At 40.6% G+C, this 19,230-nt stretch overlaps 1 protein-coding gene across 1 annotated transcript in view; it reads right to left on the minus strand.

Annotated features, from left to right (window-relative positions):
- The window catches only part of CSMD1 (CUB and Sushi multiple domains 1), a 1,401,348-nt gene that overhangs the window by 416,142 nt on the left and 965,976 nt on the right, over window positions 1-19,230 (minus strand). The window contains exon 22 of the mRNA XM_066607269.1: window positions 1,638-1,807. Within this exon, the coding sequence (XP_066463366.1) occupies window positions 1,638-1,807 (170 nt within the window). The remainder of the gene's footprint in view (window positions 1-1,637; window positions 1,808-19,230) is intronic.

The following is a 19,230-nucleotide window of genomic DNA, read 5'->3' on the forward strand; positions in this document are numbered from 1 at the left end:
AAACAGCAAACAGTAAAAATAGACCAACTATATACCAGACCTAGACATACAATAATAAAGTGCTAAGGCAAAAAGGTCCTAAAGGTTTGTCTACACTGATCTGCTAATATCTTCCTGATGAAGCTGCCACAGAGCATCCTACAGTGGCGCTTCATGGAGATGGTTGCATTTTGACAGGTACTTGTAGGCCTCTTTCTGGCTTTATATATTCTTATTTGCCTCATTATTTAAGATCCTCCTAAGGATACTAGCCTCAGCCTGGTGTTTTAGATAACAATCAGACCACATTTTATCAATAATCAGAGCAGAAATCCAGGTAATCCGTAAGGGTTCACTTACATTTTCCTGAAACTGTGGATAATATTTATTTTTGTGAAATTACAGTGCAGTGCAATGACATTTAACATTTGGCTCTCCCGATCTTATAAAACTCAATTTTTGAACAGGCTATACAAGTTTGTGGCTTGTAGGATGTTCTGAGAGTCGAAATTCCAGAAACTGGAGGTTCAAAAGTTGAAAATGATTAGATTCTACTGTGTAAACATTACACAAAACAGTTTCTATGATAAAGGGCTAGTTGGGGTCTGTACAGTATGCTCCAGATGCAGGGAACGGTGAAGAATGGCATCATGCAATACTGGATATAAGCTGTAGATCACAATAGATATAACATTACATTTTTATTTCAGCATTTGTTATGCTTACTCATTTAATGTTTATGTTTGCTGACTATTTCTATATAATTTGCGGAAGCCAATTTTTACTGCGATTTTGTAATGTGTAGCGAAGAGTGTTAAAGCCCAATATCCACGGGCGGGTTTGATTTGCGGATTCCACGCAGGGGAGATCCGCAAATCAAGCTGCCCATACGGAAGCATTAGCATCCGCAAATTAATTAAAGCATGCAGATTTGTTTTGCGGACCTTTTGGTCCGGAAAACAAATTGCAGCATGCTCCATTTTGCTGTGGATCCCACACGCAGGGTGTCAATGGAAGCCCTCCGATCCATGGCACACCCGCAGCTGACACTGCGGACGGACCGCGGATCCACAGGAATGCAGGAGATTTAAAAAGAAAAACTGTACTGTGCATGTCTGACAGCAAGCCGTGAGGACAATGCACAGTATAGCAAACCCAGAAGTGAAGAGATCCGCGTGGACACCACAGGAAAGTTCAGGTATGCAGGGCTCACTGGTCGTGGGCAGGGGCGGATTCCATGGGGGATTCCCGCATGGAACTCAACCTGCCCATGTACATGAGGCCTAAATCAGCAGAAATGCAATCCTAAGCTCTCGCTCATGACCTGAATGTTGCAAGTTCAATCCTTGCATGATTCAGGTAGCTGGCTCAAGGTTGCCTCAGCCTTCTATCCTTCCAAGGTCGGTAAAATAAGTACCCAGCTTCGTGGGGGGTAATAAATAAATTATCTGAAAGCACTGGAGCATAAGTTGGCGCTATACAAATAACAAGATTTATTATTTTATTTTTAAGTTGTTGCCATGAAAAGTTTTTTTCACTTATCCCTTAAAATTTACCATTGACTTTAAGGATAAAAATTCATATTTTTAGAAAACTGTATTCTAAACATTAATTCTTTCCCATACATCCCCATAGACAATTTTATGTATTTTTTTTACCTTTAGAATATCACCCTCAAGTAACTGAAAACTTCTAGCCCATAGATGGATTCCCTTTCCAGGTTGAGTTTCAATTCTGTATATGCATTCATGGTTGTTGTCATAGTTGGCAGGGAAATTTGGAGATAAAAGTGTTCCTTCATTTCCAATAACTGTTGCTCCACATTCAGCTGAAGACAATGGATATATTTGAGACAAATAATTAAAAAAAATAGTGAATTATCAATGCTCTTAATTAATATATAAAATGTAATAAGCACCATGTTAATAAAAGAAATAAAATTGACAAAGTTCATATGCATCCTTAGGGCTCAGTCACACGGGCGCTGATCCACACGTGTTTCTGGACGATAAGACGGCTGCACTGCAGGTGTGGACGACTTTCCGCACCGGCTGGGAAAAAGAACATATGGCTGGCAATGGAGCCAGTTATGCGGAGATTCGTCCGCACGCGTTGTGGCCGTCTTTATCGTCCAGAGACATGGGCGGATCGGCGCCCCATGTGACTGAGCCCTCAATCCTTACCAGCATCAGGAGACAGAACTTTGATTTACAGTAGTTTCAGTTATTTTGAAAAAAGAGAGAACATTTGTATAAATAGTAGACTCTCCAAAGCTTAAAACTAGTGCCTTAATACAGACATTGGTGGCATCTTGCTAAAATATGCCAGCAGTGTTTGACCAGTGATGGTCATGATCGTCTGACCACTATTACCTAACTGATTACTAGAACAAAGTGACAGAGCTGCTAGGAAAGTATTGTGCCAATTTGTAACCTGTTGGCCCATTAGAGTAAAAAGCTGATCAAGCGCTCTCCAGGATGAGGCCACAGAGCAGATTGTAAGTTACAGATACAGTGTTTTTTTAGCAATGCTTCCATTTTATTCTAGCAATTTATGGTAGTTGATGTGTTTGGACCCTACTTTAGGAATCTGCCAGCAATATTTGTGGCGAAATCAGCTCTTTAGTCATTTAATATTTCTATAAAAAATGAATTATATAAAAGTCCATAGATACTAAATGCTATTACTGTTCTTCAAAGATGCTGGAGGACTGTTAACCTCTTTAGTGGAACGTCCGGAAAATCTCCGGGGCTTGCTGCACTGCCCATGCAGTTAAACCCCAAAATATTTCAGTGGACAGCTCTATTGCTGAAATGTGCAGAGCACTGAGCTGTCATCTGAAATCTTCTGGGGTTTTAATTGCATTGTTGAAAAACCTGCCTTGTGAGGCATGACATGTAATAATAAACCTGCCACTGAAGGGGTTAAAGGTCTGCTGGACTTATGATGATGTTGTTGAATATAAGACTAAAACTAGTTACATAAAATAGTGCTATAAAACCTGTATCCTGTAATGTAGAGTACACCAAAGGAAAACTTTGTTAGCCTCTGTTCCCACTGACCTACTGTACATTTCTTTATACCCCAGAAAAGCATACACGGCAAACACTACTGTATAATGTAGATCACAAACATTTCTGTACAGAAAAGCAAACTGAACTATTCTTTTTTACAGAGGCATCTGGCAAAAAACTGTACCAAAAGGTATATGTTTTTTTATACCGTGCCCCACAGTGGCATATGTCAGAGCCTTCCAATAGAAATGTACATCAGGCAATGCTCCCAACATATAAGTCTGAAAGAAGGTTCAGATGTGATGTGAACTAAGCTTAAATTACTATCTTTTATTCCATCTTCTAATCTCGGGTATTCACAGCAGAAAAATACCGATACCGCTGTATTTGTTTAATAAATAGCAGATGTAGAACTAATTTAATAATACACTACAATACATTAGTAACTATTGTGCTAACAACCACCATAGCATTTTTTACTTATTCCTATGGATATGTAATGATTACAATACCATATATTGTAGATGCCTTGGAATTAGGTTTAAGCAAAGTTGAAATCACTGTCAGCATGCAAACTCAAGCTTTTGCAATAAACTGTAGATATTACCTTATTAGGGCTCAGTCACACGGGCGCATACAGGTGCCGATGTGCCCATCTTCCTGCACGAAGAAGACGAACGCACCTGCAGTGCCGACGACTCTCTGCCGCGCCGGAAGAAAGAACACATGAAGCCGGTCATGTGTTCTTTTCACCAGTGGTGCGAAGAAACGTCCGTACCTGCAGTGCGGCCGTCTTATTCTGCAGGAAGACACCCGGTGCATCGACGCCCGGATGCGCCCATGTGACTGAGCCCTTACTTTATTTGTTTTCTGTTTTAGTTTTCTGTTTTGTTCCTCTTAAATCTAAAATATTATTATTGTGGGAAAGTATTGGCCTCTTGTATACTTAAATAATACAAATCTAATTCTAACTTTATGTTAACAAGTAATTAAACTTATCATTTCTGTTAGGGACTTGTGTGTCCCATTCTTTATTGCCTCTTCCAGGTCTTTCAACCTGAATTAATGTAACCTGCATTTTCATTCTGTGATATATTCTATAAAATAATATTTTTTAAAAAACTGAAGATATTGATGAGGATAAAGTGCAAACATTACTTCCCTTTTTCTCTTGATCTATCAGAACTTAAGATATGTAACACATTGAAAATTACATTTACCAATCCTGCAGCACAGGCTTAATTTTTTGACAACTAAGCAGCTAGTAAAATGTATAGGCCAGCAATTACTAACACTGACATACTGTATCTTGTACCAGTCTAAGCGCGAAGGTAGTTGGAGTCATTTGCTATATTATTTAAATATCTTGCATTTGGAAAATCAAATGACTTCTGCTACAAGCATAAGGAAAATATGGATCCATGATGTGTATGTTTTGCTATTTTTGTACATTTAAAACATTTTTTTTCTTAAAGGTTTGCTTTTGTGTGGCGACATTCCAAGAGCCATATTTATTTTTTTTTTTCCATTGCCAGAGCTCTAGAAGGCCTAGTTTTTTTGCGGAATGAATTCCAGTCTTTAGTTATCTAATTTTTTGGAACATGTAAAATTTTCATCACTTTTTATTCAATTTTTTCTAGTGACAAGACTAAAAAACAAAATCTGTAATTCTGGCATTTTTTTTTTACTTTATTTTTATTTTTCACTGCATTCTCTGAGCAGTATAAATAATATATTAAAGTAATTCTGCAGGCCAGTACGATTATGCCAATACCAAATTGTGATAGTTTTTTTCTTTTTTGCTACGTTTTCACAGTTTAAAAAATAAAAGTGATAGAAGTTTAAATCACCCTCCTTTTGCCATATCTTAAATAAAAAAATCTAAATCATAAAAGAAATATACCTATTTGGTATCACTGCATCTGTAAAAGTCTGATCTATCAAAGTAGTGCATTATTTACCCCGCATGTGAACATAGTCCAAAAAAAAAAGTCACCCTGTCTCCCAGAAAAAAGGCAATAAAAAGCGATCAAAAAGTCATATGTATTCTGAATTAGTACTAACAAAAACTGCAGGACATCTCGCAAGAAATGAGCCCTTGCTCAAGTACATCGACGGAAAACTAAAAAGTTATTGCGCGCAGAAGATTCAGCAGAAAATAATTTTAAAAAATTAAATGTCTTTGAAAAAAAATACAAGTACTACAGCAAAAAGAAAAACAATACAAGTTATCATGTCATTTTTGTTGCAGTTTGTGCGCTGTAGAAACAAGACGCACTGAAAGATGGTGGAATGTGATTTTTTTTTCATTTTACTCCACTTTGAATTTTGTAAAAGCTTTTCAGTACATTATATGGTACCTTAAATAGCACCATTGAAAAATACAACTCGGCCCGCAAAAAACAAGCCCTCATACAGCGACATCAATGAATAAATCTAGGAGTTATAATTTTTTAAACGGGGGGAGGAAAAAAAGAAAAGGGGAAAAAAGAAAAAAAGGGGCCCTGTCATTAAGGGGTTAAATAATGTGCTAACTTCCTTCTCTGGGTCATTACGATGCAGGGATACCACATGTGTAATTTTGTTTTTAATTTTTTACAAAGTAAAGGGAGACAAGTGTTTTTGTTTTAATTTTTTTAATAATTTTTTAACCTTTTATTTTCTTACTTTGTTAAAATAATTTTGTCCCTTTAGTGGACTTCCACAGAGACCCATCAGGACCCCCTGATCACATTTGGGGGTCCGATGGTGACAACCCTTTACATGCTGCAGTCACATAGACCACAGCATTTAAAGGGTTAACACAGCAGAGATCTGAGATTTTCTCCATTCTCTGCTGTGTAAGAGCTGGTGCCCGGCTATTCTCTGACAGAGGGAGCCCCCTCCCTCTGTCAGCCTTTTACATGCTGTGGTCTTATAGACCACGGCATGTAAAGGGTTAACACAGCAGGGATCTGAGGTTTTCTCCATTGTCTGCTGTGTAAGAGTTGGTGCTTGGCTATCCTCTAACAGCCAAGCAACAGCTCTCCCTGCCACAGAGACCATCGAATGGCTTCTGACAAGCCGATGGTCGCTATGGCAACCTGTAAACAAAGCAGTGCAGGACTTTGAAAATAGAAGCTGGAGATTGCCAGCAGATCGGCAATATCTTCCTGCTTCTGTTTTTCAAACTCCTGCACTGCTCTGTGTGGGTCACTGCAGGCAGAGCCCACTGTCACAGCTTATGGCAGTGTGCTCTGCAGCTCCCATAGTAAAACATAGCCCGGAAATCTTCCGGGCTATATCGCTATGGGCAGTGGAGCTCGTCCTGGAAAATTTCTGGGCGTACCACTCAAGGAGTTAAAGGAGTTCTGTCAGTAAAATAAAGAAAATGTATACTCACCTGCATCCTGTGCTGCATCTCTGTAGAGTGTAACCTGTAAAAAGAAAAGATTGAAAAAGACAAAGCTAACTCACCTAATCTTGTTGTTGTTCTTCCCTCCGCTGTTTACCTGACACATGAGGGGGCGGTTCCAGAGGCTCCTGCTTGCACATGCGTGTTCTCGATGACTTGGTCGTGTTTATCCTCTGCCGTCCATGGCAAGAGCACAAGAGCGCCGGGAAGGGGGACGCATGCGCACTCGCCATCGACTCTACGAGGACAGCAGAGGTTAGATGTGGCCAGGCCAATCACTGGTTGACGCGTTACTTGTGACGCGTCAACCACTGAGCCTGACATCAGGAATTACTCCGGCATGGTCAGAGCAGGGGTGGAAGGTGGAACTTTGCCAGCTCCTGCCCTGCGATCGGATGGCCGCCGGAGGGAAAGAAGAAGAGCAGCAGCCTCCCGGTGACCGGCCCCGTAAGGCACAGGTGAGTCAAATTTTTTTTTCTGACAGAACTCCTTTAATAATATCTATGTAGAGACTACTGATATGTATTCAGATAGTCTAGAATATGGATCTGTATTTTAGATGCTGTTGACTTCTATTAGAAGAATGGAAATCAGTGTAAGAATTCTACATATGCAGTATATTGTAACTTCCACAACAGACAATAAGGATCTCTGGTATCTCTATTTTGATTTGATGAAATCCAAGCCGGTGAATAACCAGGCTATAACTTTTTTCCTCATTCCTTACCTTCAGAATATATACAGTATCATTTGAACAACTATTCTGTGTGATTGTGTACTGTATGTGTGTTACCTAGCTGGGTGCCAACATATCAACATATATAAGATAAAACTATACTCTTATGTTGATGTTAAATAGTTATGACAAATTCATACAGGTATTTAGGCTAGAGAAAAAGCTTCAGTTCATATCATCTTCATTTTGTCAGTAACGTAAAACTGAAATACTTTTTCAATGACATAAAGCTAAAAAAAATTCCATATTTAAAGCAAACACTTTTATAGCTTGAATAATCAAATAACCTTTATGTGCTAAAATTTGCATAATAAAAGGCACAGCAAAGACAAGAATTGCTGAGATATCTAACATATTGTACTGTATCATCTACAAAAGCATATTTGAAAAGAGTTTGTGACTAGAAACGATAAGATTTTTGTGAAACCAAGGTTGTGCTTTGAGTGAAGAGATTTTTTTAAATGTCATTACATGAAACACTGAAATTTTGGCTATCACTTAACTCATTAATAAAATGATATGTACGTTTTTTAGTCGTGAAAGATAAATACCGCAATCTATATTACAGCAAGAAAGGACCACAAAATAATTCATATATATTCTTCATATAGATTAATGTAGGTCACTTCGTAATAGTCTAGTAAAGTGGCGTTTACGGCAAAAACCCTTTCTTTTAATAAATGCATTATATATGATATGCCAAAAAGTGTGGACACCTGACTATCACACATATATGAGCTTGCCGGACATCCAATTCCAAAACCTACTTTTGTGGCTGTATCTACAAGAGTAGTGTAGGTCCTATGTAAAAAAAAATCACCAAGCAACATATGGAGAAGGTGAATAATGCCCAAATTAAACATAACAGAAAGTTAAAATATATGGTGCCTTGACAAATCACAATAATACATAGATATGTCAGATACAATATGTCAAGGGAGCACTATCAATTATCACATGACAAGGAAAACACTGTCACATCAGTAGACACCACAGCCACAAAACTACCAGTACTCACTGTGGCACAGTGAAATTAAGTGATGATAGAAGATCATGATAAATCAGAATGGTTTTACCACTCCTGTAGAACCGCTCATATTTCTGGACACCATTTGTCATGTATAGTGATAGCAGGAGTCTTCTTCTCTAGGGTGAGCAGAATGGGAATGGGACTAATTCAAACAACTGTCTCTAATAACTGTATCTCCCTAACCAGCAACATGTGGGGTAATCGCCCTGAACAGAGCAGCTCTGCTAAATCCATGTATACTAAAGAGGCCTGTTTTGGTCCCAGATAAAAGAGCAAAAACAAGGGAGTATAAAGAGATAAAGTCCTCAATCAGTGACATGGGTCCCAAGGCATTTCATGCTACCAACTGACTCATCAGGGGACCAATGAAGGCATCACCTCCAAGTTTGGGAGGGAGAATCAATTCAATGCCATGAACGTAATATTATTGACTGGACCTCCAGTACGATTGCCCTGCATGATGCCGGTTAGGGTGATGTGGTCATTAGGCAGATTTAGGGAAAGTTTTTTTTAATTAGTTCCATTTCTGTTCTGGTCACCATAAAGAAGAAGACTCCTGCTGACAAATAGTTTTTACTACATGCCTTTAACAATATTACTTAGTTATTTAGTGTTGTGGTGCTATTTTGGTTATACCTTTATTGGTCCCCTGAAGAAGAAGAAGCCTGCTGACAACTATGACTATACATCATTGAATTTCTTTTTTCCACAGTGAGTACTGTTTCATGGCTGTGGTGTCTATTTAATTATTATACATATGAGAGTGTTTTTCTGGTTGTTACACATAATTGATATTCTTTGTTCATGATTGTGATTTTTCAAAGCACCATATATTTTAGCTTTATCTTATGAAAAGTTATGTTTAAATTTGGACATTATTCACCTTCTCCTTTCTTCTTTTGTGCTATAACAGCCTCCACTCTTCTCGAAGGTTTTGGTATGTTTATGTGAGAATTTGTGCTCATTCAGCCATAAGATCACTTGTGATTGTTATGAACTATGCTTTTCTATGTTTTTTTGATCCAGACGACTCTAATATTTCATTTCTCAGTTCTGCTATGTCACTCACCAGCTAACAGTTAAACCTCCCTGCTTTGGACTTCACCATTCTTCACCTGTTTCTGTTTTATCAATTGATCTGCTATATAACTATTTAGCCCTGTTTGTTCCATTATTTCTTGCTTGTTGATCAATATCCGTTCCTACATCCTTTTCCCTGCTCTGTCCTGTTGGTACCCACTTTGTTCCTGGCCCAAGTCACCTTGCCAGTTTCCGCTCTGATTTCATGTCATTTTCCTGTATTCTTGTATGTTTCAAAAACAATTTTCTGTGTAGTATTCCTGTTTCAGATAAAAGTCTCAATTGCCTCACCCTCGAGAGGGCCAGTTCTCGCCTGAGCAACCCCATCCTGTGACAGTGATGCCAGGTAATGATATTTTATGAGAAGGCCTGTTTTGCTGTCAGCATTCCAATTCATCCTTAAGGTATTCAGTGGGTGAAGACTAAGACTCTGCATGCCACTCTGGTGCCACCATACTAAACTCATCAATCCATGTCTTTATGGACAGAGGCAAAAATCTAGAAGCATGCAATTGTCTAAAATGTCTTCTATACTATACCACTGACAATATTTTTCATTTGAAATAATCCAAACCTTGAAAAATAGTCACATACTATTAGTAATCCTCCAATAACTTTTACAATAGGCACAAAGCATGCCAGTAGGTAGTTCCTTCTTGGCATCTATCAAATTCAGATTTATCCTTTAAAATGAAAACTTGATCAAATTGAAAAAACATCACACTAGAGAACATTTCCGCTGCTCCAGTATCAAGTGAAGGTATGCTTTATCTATACACCACTCCAGCAGATGCTTGCATTGCTCAGGGTCGCAGCCCTAGCTGTGATAACTTTGGCCAAAATTGACTCTTATTTCTCAAAGATATTACTGTGCTGGATTGAATTTACCATCAGTAGTTAAAAATGGTTCTTCTTGCAAATCATTACACTGTTATGGGTGAGCACTGATGTAAGCACAGAGCACGCAATATAACTAGTGGGTATCTTCTGTAATATGTAGCTGATATGAGGATCTAACATGTTAACCTTTATTCCTTGGATGCCAATATTAATAGCAATCATAGCCCTTAAGGAATTTGACAGAGGGAGGGGATTCCCTTTGTCAGCTCAGTGGCACTCCTATGATTTGATGATGGGTGCCAGTGGGTTACCATGGCAGTTGAAGGGCTAACAAAGTGTGCTGGGTCTATAAGTAATTTCTATATCCTGCAGAAAAAATTTTAACGTGTAAATCATACCACATGGTAAATAGTAGAGATGAGCGAGCATACTCGGTAAGGACAGATACTGGAGTGAGTATCGTCCTTACCGAGTACCTGCCTGCTCACCCGCAAAGATTCGGGTGCCGGCAGGGGGCGGGGAGCGGCAGGAGAGAGCGGGGGGGGGAATGGGGGGGATCTCTCTCTCTCCCCCGCTCCCTCCTGCTCACTCCCGCAACACAGCGCTCACCACCACCAGCATGTGAATCTTTGCGGGCGAGCAGGCAGGTACTCGGTAAGGACGATACACACTCGTGTATCTGATCCTTACCGAGTATGCTCGCTCATCCCTAGTAAATAGTGTAAAAAACAGATTAAAAAAACACTATGTCTTGTGGGTCCAAACCAAACTGTATCCTTAAAGGGGTTAAAAAACATGAATAGGTCTAAGGCCTCATGTCCACGGGGAAAAGAAGAATTAAAATCCGCAGCGGATTTTAACTCTTCTCCCGCCCGCGCATCGGCACCCCATAGGGATGCATTGACCACCAGCGGGTAGATAAATACCCACGGATGGTCAATAAAAGTGAATTAAAAAAAATATGGAGCATGAAAAAAAATGGACATGCTCCATTTTCGTGCGGGTCCCCCCCCCCCCCCCCCCCCCCGGGGACGGCTCCCGCAGGCTTTTATTGAAGCCTATGGAAGCCGTCCAGATCCGCGGGAGACCTAACATAAGAATAAACTTACCCGCAGGGGTCCGTGCGTGTCTTCCCTTCTTTGCGGCCGGATCTTCTTTCTTTGGCCCGGCGGATGCGCCCGGCGAATGCGCACAAAGAAAGAAGATCCGGCCGCGAAGAAGAGAAGACACGCATGGACCCCTGCGGGTAAGTTTATTCCTATTTTCAGCCCTCATGTCCGCAGGGCAGGAGGGACCCGCTACGGATTCTCCATGGAGAATCCGTAGCGGGCTTGATTTTCCCCGTGGACGTGAGGCCTAGCAGTCATTTCTATTTTTATATCAACTTTCCGTAGTTATAAAAAGTTTAATATTTTTCTCAAACTAAACATTTTTTTTCTTGTAATTATTTCTGGGCTTACAGTAAGGAAACTATTTTTGATTGACTTGGTTCAATTGCATTTATGTGATTTATGTCAATGCTCATTTTATCTAATTCATTTCCTAGAAGCTTATATTTCTGAAGGTAAAATAGACATGTTTGTTCTGCTACTTTTAATTTCCCCATTCTACATATTCCTCCTCTAACCTTCATTTTTCTCTGCTTTTGTTTTTGTGCCCATTAGTCTTACAATAAAAGGCAGACAGCCAGTTGTTTAGCATAGAAATGAATTGCCCTCCGAAACCTCCAGAAAAATAAGCAGCATAGCAGGAGAGAGATTTCTTCTTCAGCTCTGCCAGCAGGTGTATGATACTCTCTCTTGTGCACAGGTAGCATGCAGTTTCACAGATTAGAGATTTACAGTAAAAAGGAAGGTATTTCCAAACACGGTTTCTTAAATGTATTCATTTGAGCTATTAAATCTTGCAGTGTTTTATAATGAATAAAATGAAATGGCTAAGACCCAAGAGCAGTACAAGATTTTATTTCTCTGCACTGTATGAAGGAAAAACATTTAACTTCTATTTCCTGTTGCATTTTTTTCATATGAAATTAACCTATCTGTGAATAAGACGGTGGTATTGATATGGAGCATAGAATTGAATCTTAAGCCTGCTTAAAGCCTTTGCATTGCACAGATCTAAAATTTAAAAGGCCACTATGATGTATTTTCTTTTAATTCAGTATGTAGCTATCAACCAGTATATATACATCATCTAATATTTCTTTGGTTAGTTATTCCTTTCTATGTGATACTCCTGACCTCTTTCTCCTCAGATGGTCATGTGATCTCAGTTCTGACCAGCTCAAATTTACTTGGATTTATGTATTCTCAAACTAGTCAATTTCTCAGTAAACATAACTCCTGTATGATGATATTACATGCAAATAAAGGAGATGGAACAATACCTCTGCAGTGCCACCTATTGGAAGGCAGCATTCCTGCAAGTCAATGTTAGACTCTTTATACAAGCCTTGTAACAATGACTGGAAATTGAACGGCAAGTCAGAATCATAAATGACCTTATAAGTCTCCTCACTCACCTTGTAGGTGCTCTCCTTAAGGAGAAAAGATAGTGTTCCTGACCCATGATATTACATGGCATGCACCACACATGCTCTTCAGAAGATGCCTATCATAATTACTGCTGATCATCAGAGACTCCTGTCACACACTTATAATGGAACAGATCACAGCTCAGCCTTCTTATTGTATACTTATTGTCTCTAGCTTATTTAGGGGAATACGAAATGTAATGGCAGTTGTGTGCCTGCAGCAGAGATGGTAAAGTCTCTAGCTGCACATGTAATGCTGTGCTGATGCATCATGGGATTGATAGCACAGAACAATGAAAGCAGAAATCTCAACAGCTAGATGGTACCTGATAAGCATCAGATAGGAGATTGTACTGCATTTAATTAATGGTAATATACAGAGAAGACCTCCATAGTGTCATAGGCAATTAGATGAGAGGTGCAGGAATAGAAAAAAATGGTTTTTTTTGCAAAAATAACCCTTTTATAGAAAGAACTTTAGCCATAATCGGACAACCCAATACTACAGATACTACAAGCTTAAAATACGAAATCTTCCTCTGCTAGCTGTGTTGAAATAAAAAGTAGGGATAAGTATATTGATTTGTAGCAGCAGAGTCTGGCCCACACTGCACTGTATGGCATGATGTATTATGGTGGTATTCTAAAGTGGAGAATACAGTGCCTCTTGATACAATATACTGACACAAAGAATGGTGCCATTCAGGGTCTTTGCATGTGCCATTACCTTAACTTAACGAATATTTAAATAACTAAAATTGGAGGAGCTTTACTACTATTTTTGGTTCTTCAGTGGTCAGAACTCGTCTTATTTGGGTTTACCTTTAAGGACTTTAACAGGTAAGGCTGCTTTTTCATCTGCGCTGGAATTTCCATTTAGAGATTCCGTTGCAGACCCAGCACAAAATACTGGAGGAAAATGACTACTGACTTTTTCACCCAGTAACATGCTGGTCAGCTGAATGGGGTCCGTTCGGTACTGTACGGCTCCGTCACTAGACAAATCCATTCGGCCAGGGGATTCCCCATTCCTGCTCCCATAACAAAAAAAGAAAAATGAGCCGCCAATGTAGATGTGAAAGCAGCCTTAAGGCACACACATAGATTTATGTATCAGTTCGTATTCTAGGATACTCTGAAACAAGGTAACCATATATGATGTCCCAAATCACAGACAAAATCTCATCTTCTGAATGTCACAATAGTTCTTATCAGTACATCACAGATTACACTATCTGGCTCATTTACTTGAATCCAATGCTCCAGACACAGACATAATATGGAATGTTCAAGAGATGTAAGCACACAACTCAATATTTCCCTTGAGAAATTCCATTATACTCAAACCCTTATGAGACAGGAAATTGAAAAGTCACTTACTCGTGGAAAACATCACATGATTCTCTTTAAATGTTGAATGCACATTTGTCAATGTAGTATTTCCTACAGTCTAGCTTTCAATAAACAAGAATCATCAGGGAATTTACTACTTGCATATGTTAAGCACATTATTGCTTTACTCCTTTACACATCAATTATATAGAATAACTATAATGAAATCTCAATGATTACTTAAAGCTTTTTTTAATGCTACTACTAAAAAATGCTGCAATGTTTAATAACATGGGACAAAAAAGCAATAGCATAATTTAATTCCATTATGTTTCCACAAAAGTAGTTAGCCCTCATTTAAAGATGTTGCACATCTATTTAATTAGTAGTAGATGAGAGAAAAATCAAATCTGCAATGTACCTTTAGGCCAAGACTACACAATGCACTATGGAGCAATTCTGGATGCAATATTCTGCTAACCAAACACAAGTGGATACTAACGGGGAAACAAATATAAGGGACATATGCCATCTTCTCTTTTTATCCAGTTTTGGTTTTGCCTAAAAATATGCAAAAGAAAATCTACATCAAAGCTATATTGTGTGGAACATTTTTCAATTTTTTGCTGAACTCCTTTACTACAAAGGTTTTCCACATGTGTATAGCTAGTGTTTTTTATTGCTAGACTCTCTGACCTTGTCTTTACATTCTCACTTCATACATGCCTATTGCTTAATTCTCAGATTTTTTGTAAATATTAGTTTACCACAATAAGGAGTCGTAAATTCATTTAGCCTAATAACTAGCCAGAAATACATGTTAATGATATATAGATGTATAATAATTAGAGATGAGCGAACACCAAAATGTTCGGGTGTTCGTTATTCGGAACGAACTTCCCGCGATGCTCGAGGGTTCGTTTCGAACAACGAACCCCATTGAAGTCAATGGGCGACCAGAGCATTTTTGTATTTCGCCGATGCTCGCTAAGGTTTTCATGTGTGAAAATCTGGGCAATTCAAGAAAGTGATGGGAATGACACAGTGACGGATAGGGCAGGCGAGGGGCTACATGGTGGGCTGCATCTCAAGTTCACAGGTCCCACTATTAAGCCACAATAGCGGCAAGAGTGCCCCCCCCCCCCCCCCCACTGTCAGCATAAAGATCGTCCTCCTCTGGCACAGCTGTAACAGCTGTAGCAGAGAAGAACGATGTTTGCCCATTGAATTCAATGGAGCGGCAATACAGCATGTTCCACTGAATGCAATGGGCTGCCGGCGATCGCAGGATGAATGGTCGGAAAGGGGTTAAATATATAACCCCTTTCCTGCAATTCATCCAGAAATGTGTTACACTAAAAATATATACCGGCGTATAAGGCGACCGGGCGTATAAGACGACCCCCCAACTGTCACCTTATACGCCGGCAATACAGTGGAGCAAAGAATAAAAAGCATTACTTACGTTTTTAGATGATCTGCGGCGCTCCTGCAGGCTGTCACTCCCTCCTAATCCACGGCAGACAAGCTTTCTCTATGAAAGGCTTTAAATCCCTGCCTCCAGAAAGACACGTGCCTTCAGCCAATCACAGCCAATGACAATGATGTCATTGAATGGCTGTGATTGGCTGTGTTTCTGGAGGCGGGGATTTCAAGCCTTGAAATCCCCGCCTCCAGAAACACAGCCAATCACAGCCATTCAATGACATCATTGTCATTGGCTGTGATTGGCTGAAGGCACGTGTCTTTCTGGAGGCAGGGATTTAAAGTCTTTCGTGGAGAAAGCAATACTCTGCCGTGGACCAGGAGGGAGTGACAGCCTGCAGGAGCGCCGCAGATCATCTAAAAACGTAAGTAATGATTTTTATTCTTTGCTCCACTGTATTACCGGCGTATAAGGTGACAGTTGGGGGGTCGTCTTATACGCCGGTATATATTTTTAGTGTAACACATTTCTGGATGAATTGCAGGAAAGGGGTTATATATTTAACCCCTTTCCGACCATTCATCCTGCGATCGCCGGCAGCCCATTGCATTCAGTGGAACATGCTGTATTGCCGCTCCATTGAATTCAATGGGCAAACATCGTTCTTCTCTGCTACAGCTGTTACAGCTGTGCCAGAGAAGAAGGATTTGTCTTCTATATGTTCTCAATGGGGTCAGCGCTGCTGCCGCTGGCCCCATTGAGCGCATATAGAATGCATCCATAGCGAACCGCGGGAGGGGCAGACTTTCATATCAGGCGGACACCTTATCTCCCCAGCCACTCACAGCAGGGGGGTGGTATAGGGCTTAAACGTTGCAGGGGGAAGTTGTAATGCCTTCCCTGTCTTTATATTGGCCAAAAAAAAGCGCTAACGTCTCAGGGAAGAAAGTTTAAGTAACCCGGACACCGCATGGTGTTCGTTACGGATAACGAACATACCGAACACCCTAATATTCGCACGAATATCAAGCTCGGAAGAACACGTTCGCTCATCTCTAATAATAATATGTATAGAACATATGCATAATTTCAAAAATCTGTAGATTATGGCAACAGCAATTCTGCAAAAGGGAGTTCACAGAAAGTGATGGCTTACCACTTGGGGTCCAACTGTCAGGATCCCCACGCATCCGTCACAATTTTAAGCTGTACTGCTGCACTCCCGCCTCCCACTGTACAGAGAGCTGCAAAATATCTTTATTCAGGTCATCTGTACAGTCTTTCGTTTATAAGGCTGGCAGTGACCTGAGATCACTGCCAGTTATTGGTTCTGTTAGCCATTAGTCAGTTCTGCCTGTCTGTCAGTCAGTACTAGTTGCTAGTCAGTCTCTTCCTAGTGTGCCTTTTCTCAGTCTGTCCTGGTTCTGTCTGCTACTAGCTAGTCTGTCTGTAGCTACTCTCAGCTAGCCCTAGTTTGCCTGTCAGTTTCCTTCAGCCTGCCTGTAGTTTTGTTTGTTCTGTTGGTCTTTTCCATCTGCCTCTCTGTCGGCACTCTGTTCCCCCATCAGTCAGTTTTTCTTGTCAGTCGCCAGGTCCCTAGCCAGCGCAGGGACCGCCATCCAGTTGTCCGCCTGGGATTAGCCAGGGCCGAGGCAAGTAGGCAGGGACAGTGGGGTGCGGGAAGTTCAGGGCACCCCACCTGGCGCTCGGGCGTCAGAGTGCCGTAACAGTAACACGTTAACTCCTTCTAGTTCAATTAATGTTCAATGCACTAGTCAAAGCCAGGGAGGAAAGCTGGAAGTTAATATGAGTCCCCCTCCAAAGTTCGAAAATAATCAATGTCTGAAAGCGTAATTCTAATTCATTAATGCGTGAAAGTGTAATAAAACTGTGATTTCAAGTGAATGTAAATTGTGTTTCTGCTGCAAGTTCCACAGTCTTCTCTCTCTCTCTGCAAATAAAGAGTTAAATTGTTTTGCCCTTTAATTCTGCTTCCTGGAGTGTTTCCCACCAACTACAAGCACTGCACTGAGGTACTACTCAACACTGCAGGAATGCAAGGAATACTACCAATTGTGTTTAGTTCTCTTTTTATTTAATATTTCTGTCCAGAATGGGTCTCTCTCTACACATATATGGACTAGAGTCACGACAAATATTACTTACCCTACCCAACTTGGCGGGTAGCAAGTGTTAAGATCTGCCTATATTTTTACCGTTGCAGTGGTCAGACCTCAAGAGCATCAATTTTTCCACTCTGCCAGGGGGAGCAGCAGAGTCACCATGACTACATCTCATTTTCCCTCTCTGCTTAGCACCTACTAGGTCCGGGTCGTACATTTCCTGCATTCTATAGGTAAGGCCTCCTTCACACAACCGTTTTTACACTCGATCGATCACGTCTAAAAGTTGCATGAATGAAGAAAAACCATGATCAAGTCCTGATCTTAATTAGCATTTTCTCATCCATTTATACAGGCGGATATGGCATATCTGCAAAAAAATATGCTGCAGCGCAGAAATCCCTCGGTCAGCAGAAATCCTCGGAATGACTGCTAATGCTTACATAGAGCCAGCTGTAATTATTTCTCAGCATTGGCATTGGACACAGCTAAACTCCCTCCCCCTCCCTATTTTTTCAGCTCCCATAGAAGTCTATGGGAGCCTCCAGCGTATCTTGGCAAAAGATAGGACAAGACCTATCTTTTCATGTGCCATTTAAAATCGCTCGCCGTTTTCGGTTGCTGATGTCCTATTATTCCTGGCATGATTTTTTTACGTGGCTAAAAATTCAATGCTTCAGATGGCTGCAATTTTTTAACGCAGTTAATCTAGCCTCGTATATATAGTCATATGAATAAGGCCTATGACTGTGTTCATCCCACATTTCAAGAGACTATGTCACCTACTTTTTGGAGGTCAAGGTATGATAAGCAACCAAAAGGGTCTATGACTGTGGTTAAGAAATCCGGCACATGCTTGGCTGTGCTCCCCTTCTGAACAGGCACAGTGAGTCGAGTCATCAGCTCCAGATCACCGCAACTGCACTTTCATAGATCGATCAACAGGTGATGCTGTCTGCTGTGTGCCCACCCTCCTCATACTACAGCGTTTCTGGCCACTTAGCAGTACTATCATCTGAATCTTTCTGTCGCTGATGCTCACTCACATAACCGAGTGCCATCATGGCACAACTCCTCTTCTGTATTTCAATCACGGTTTGAGCTCTGAAGACACAGAGAAGGATTTGGACTCTGATGCTGACAAGTTATGTGAGGCGGTGGTGAGAAGAAGTCAAACTACCTGTCACACTACATAATGTCACATAATCAGGCAGCATCAGAGCCCAACTCCCCCTCTATGTTTTCAGAGCTCAGACCACTCTGGAGGCATAGATGAGGAATCAGGCTATGATGTCGCCGAATGATATGAGTGAGCAGTGGTGACAGAAAGTTTCATTAGTACCTCTGACTGGCAAGAAGTACTACAGTATAGGAGTAGACACCATAAGGTGTCAAGCGGGGGCCCATAGGGCAACTCCTAGCTTAAGGGCCGGGGCAACTACTCCAAGTGACATATGCAAAATTGTAAGACAAATCTCAATCTGATGCTGCAGTCCAGAGAGGGAGCAGGGGTGGGCCAAGACTTACAGAAAATAAATATACATTAGGCGGGTGGCTGCACATGAACGGGTCGGATCCCATATGTGGGAGCTCGCAACCGTGCAAACCTGTCTTCTTTCTTCTTCATCTGTATAGTGGATGGCCGAAGTTGCTTGTCGTTGGTACAGGTACATTTTTTTAAAATCTTTCTTTTTCCTGCGCTGTCACTAGGCGATGGCACGGGTACCCACAACCTATCTG

Source organism: Eleutherodactylus coqui, chromosome 1 (genome assembly GCF_035609145.1).
Source record: "Eleutherodactylus coqui strain aEleCoq1 chromosome 1, aEleCoq1.hap1, whole genome shotgun sequence".
Classification (NCBI taxonomy): Eukaryota; Metazoa; Chordata; class Amphibia; order Anura; family Eleutherodactylidae; genus Eleutherodactylus; species Eleutherodactylus coqui.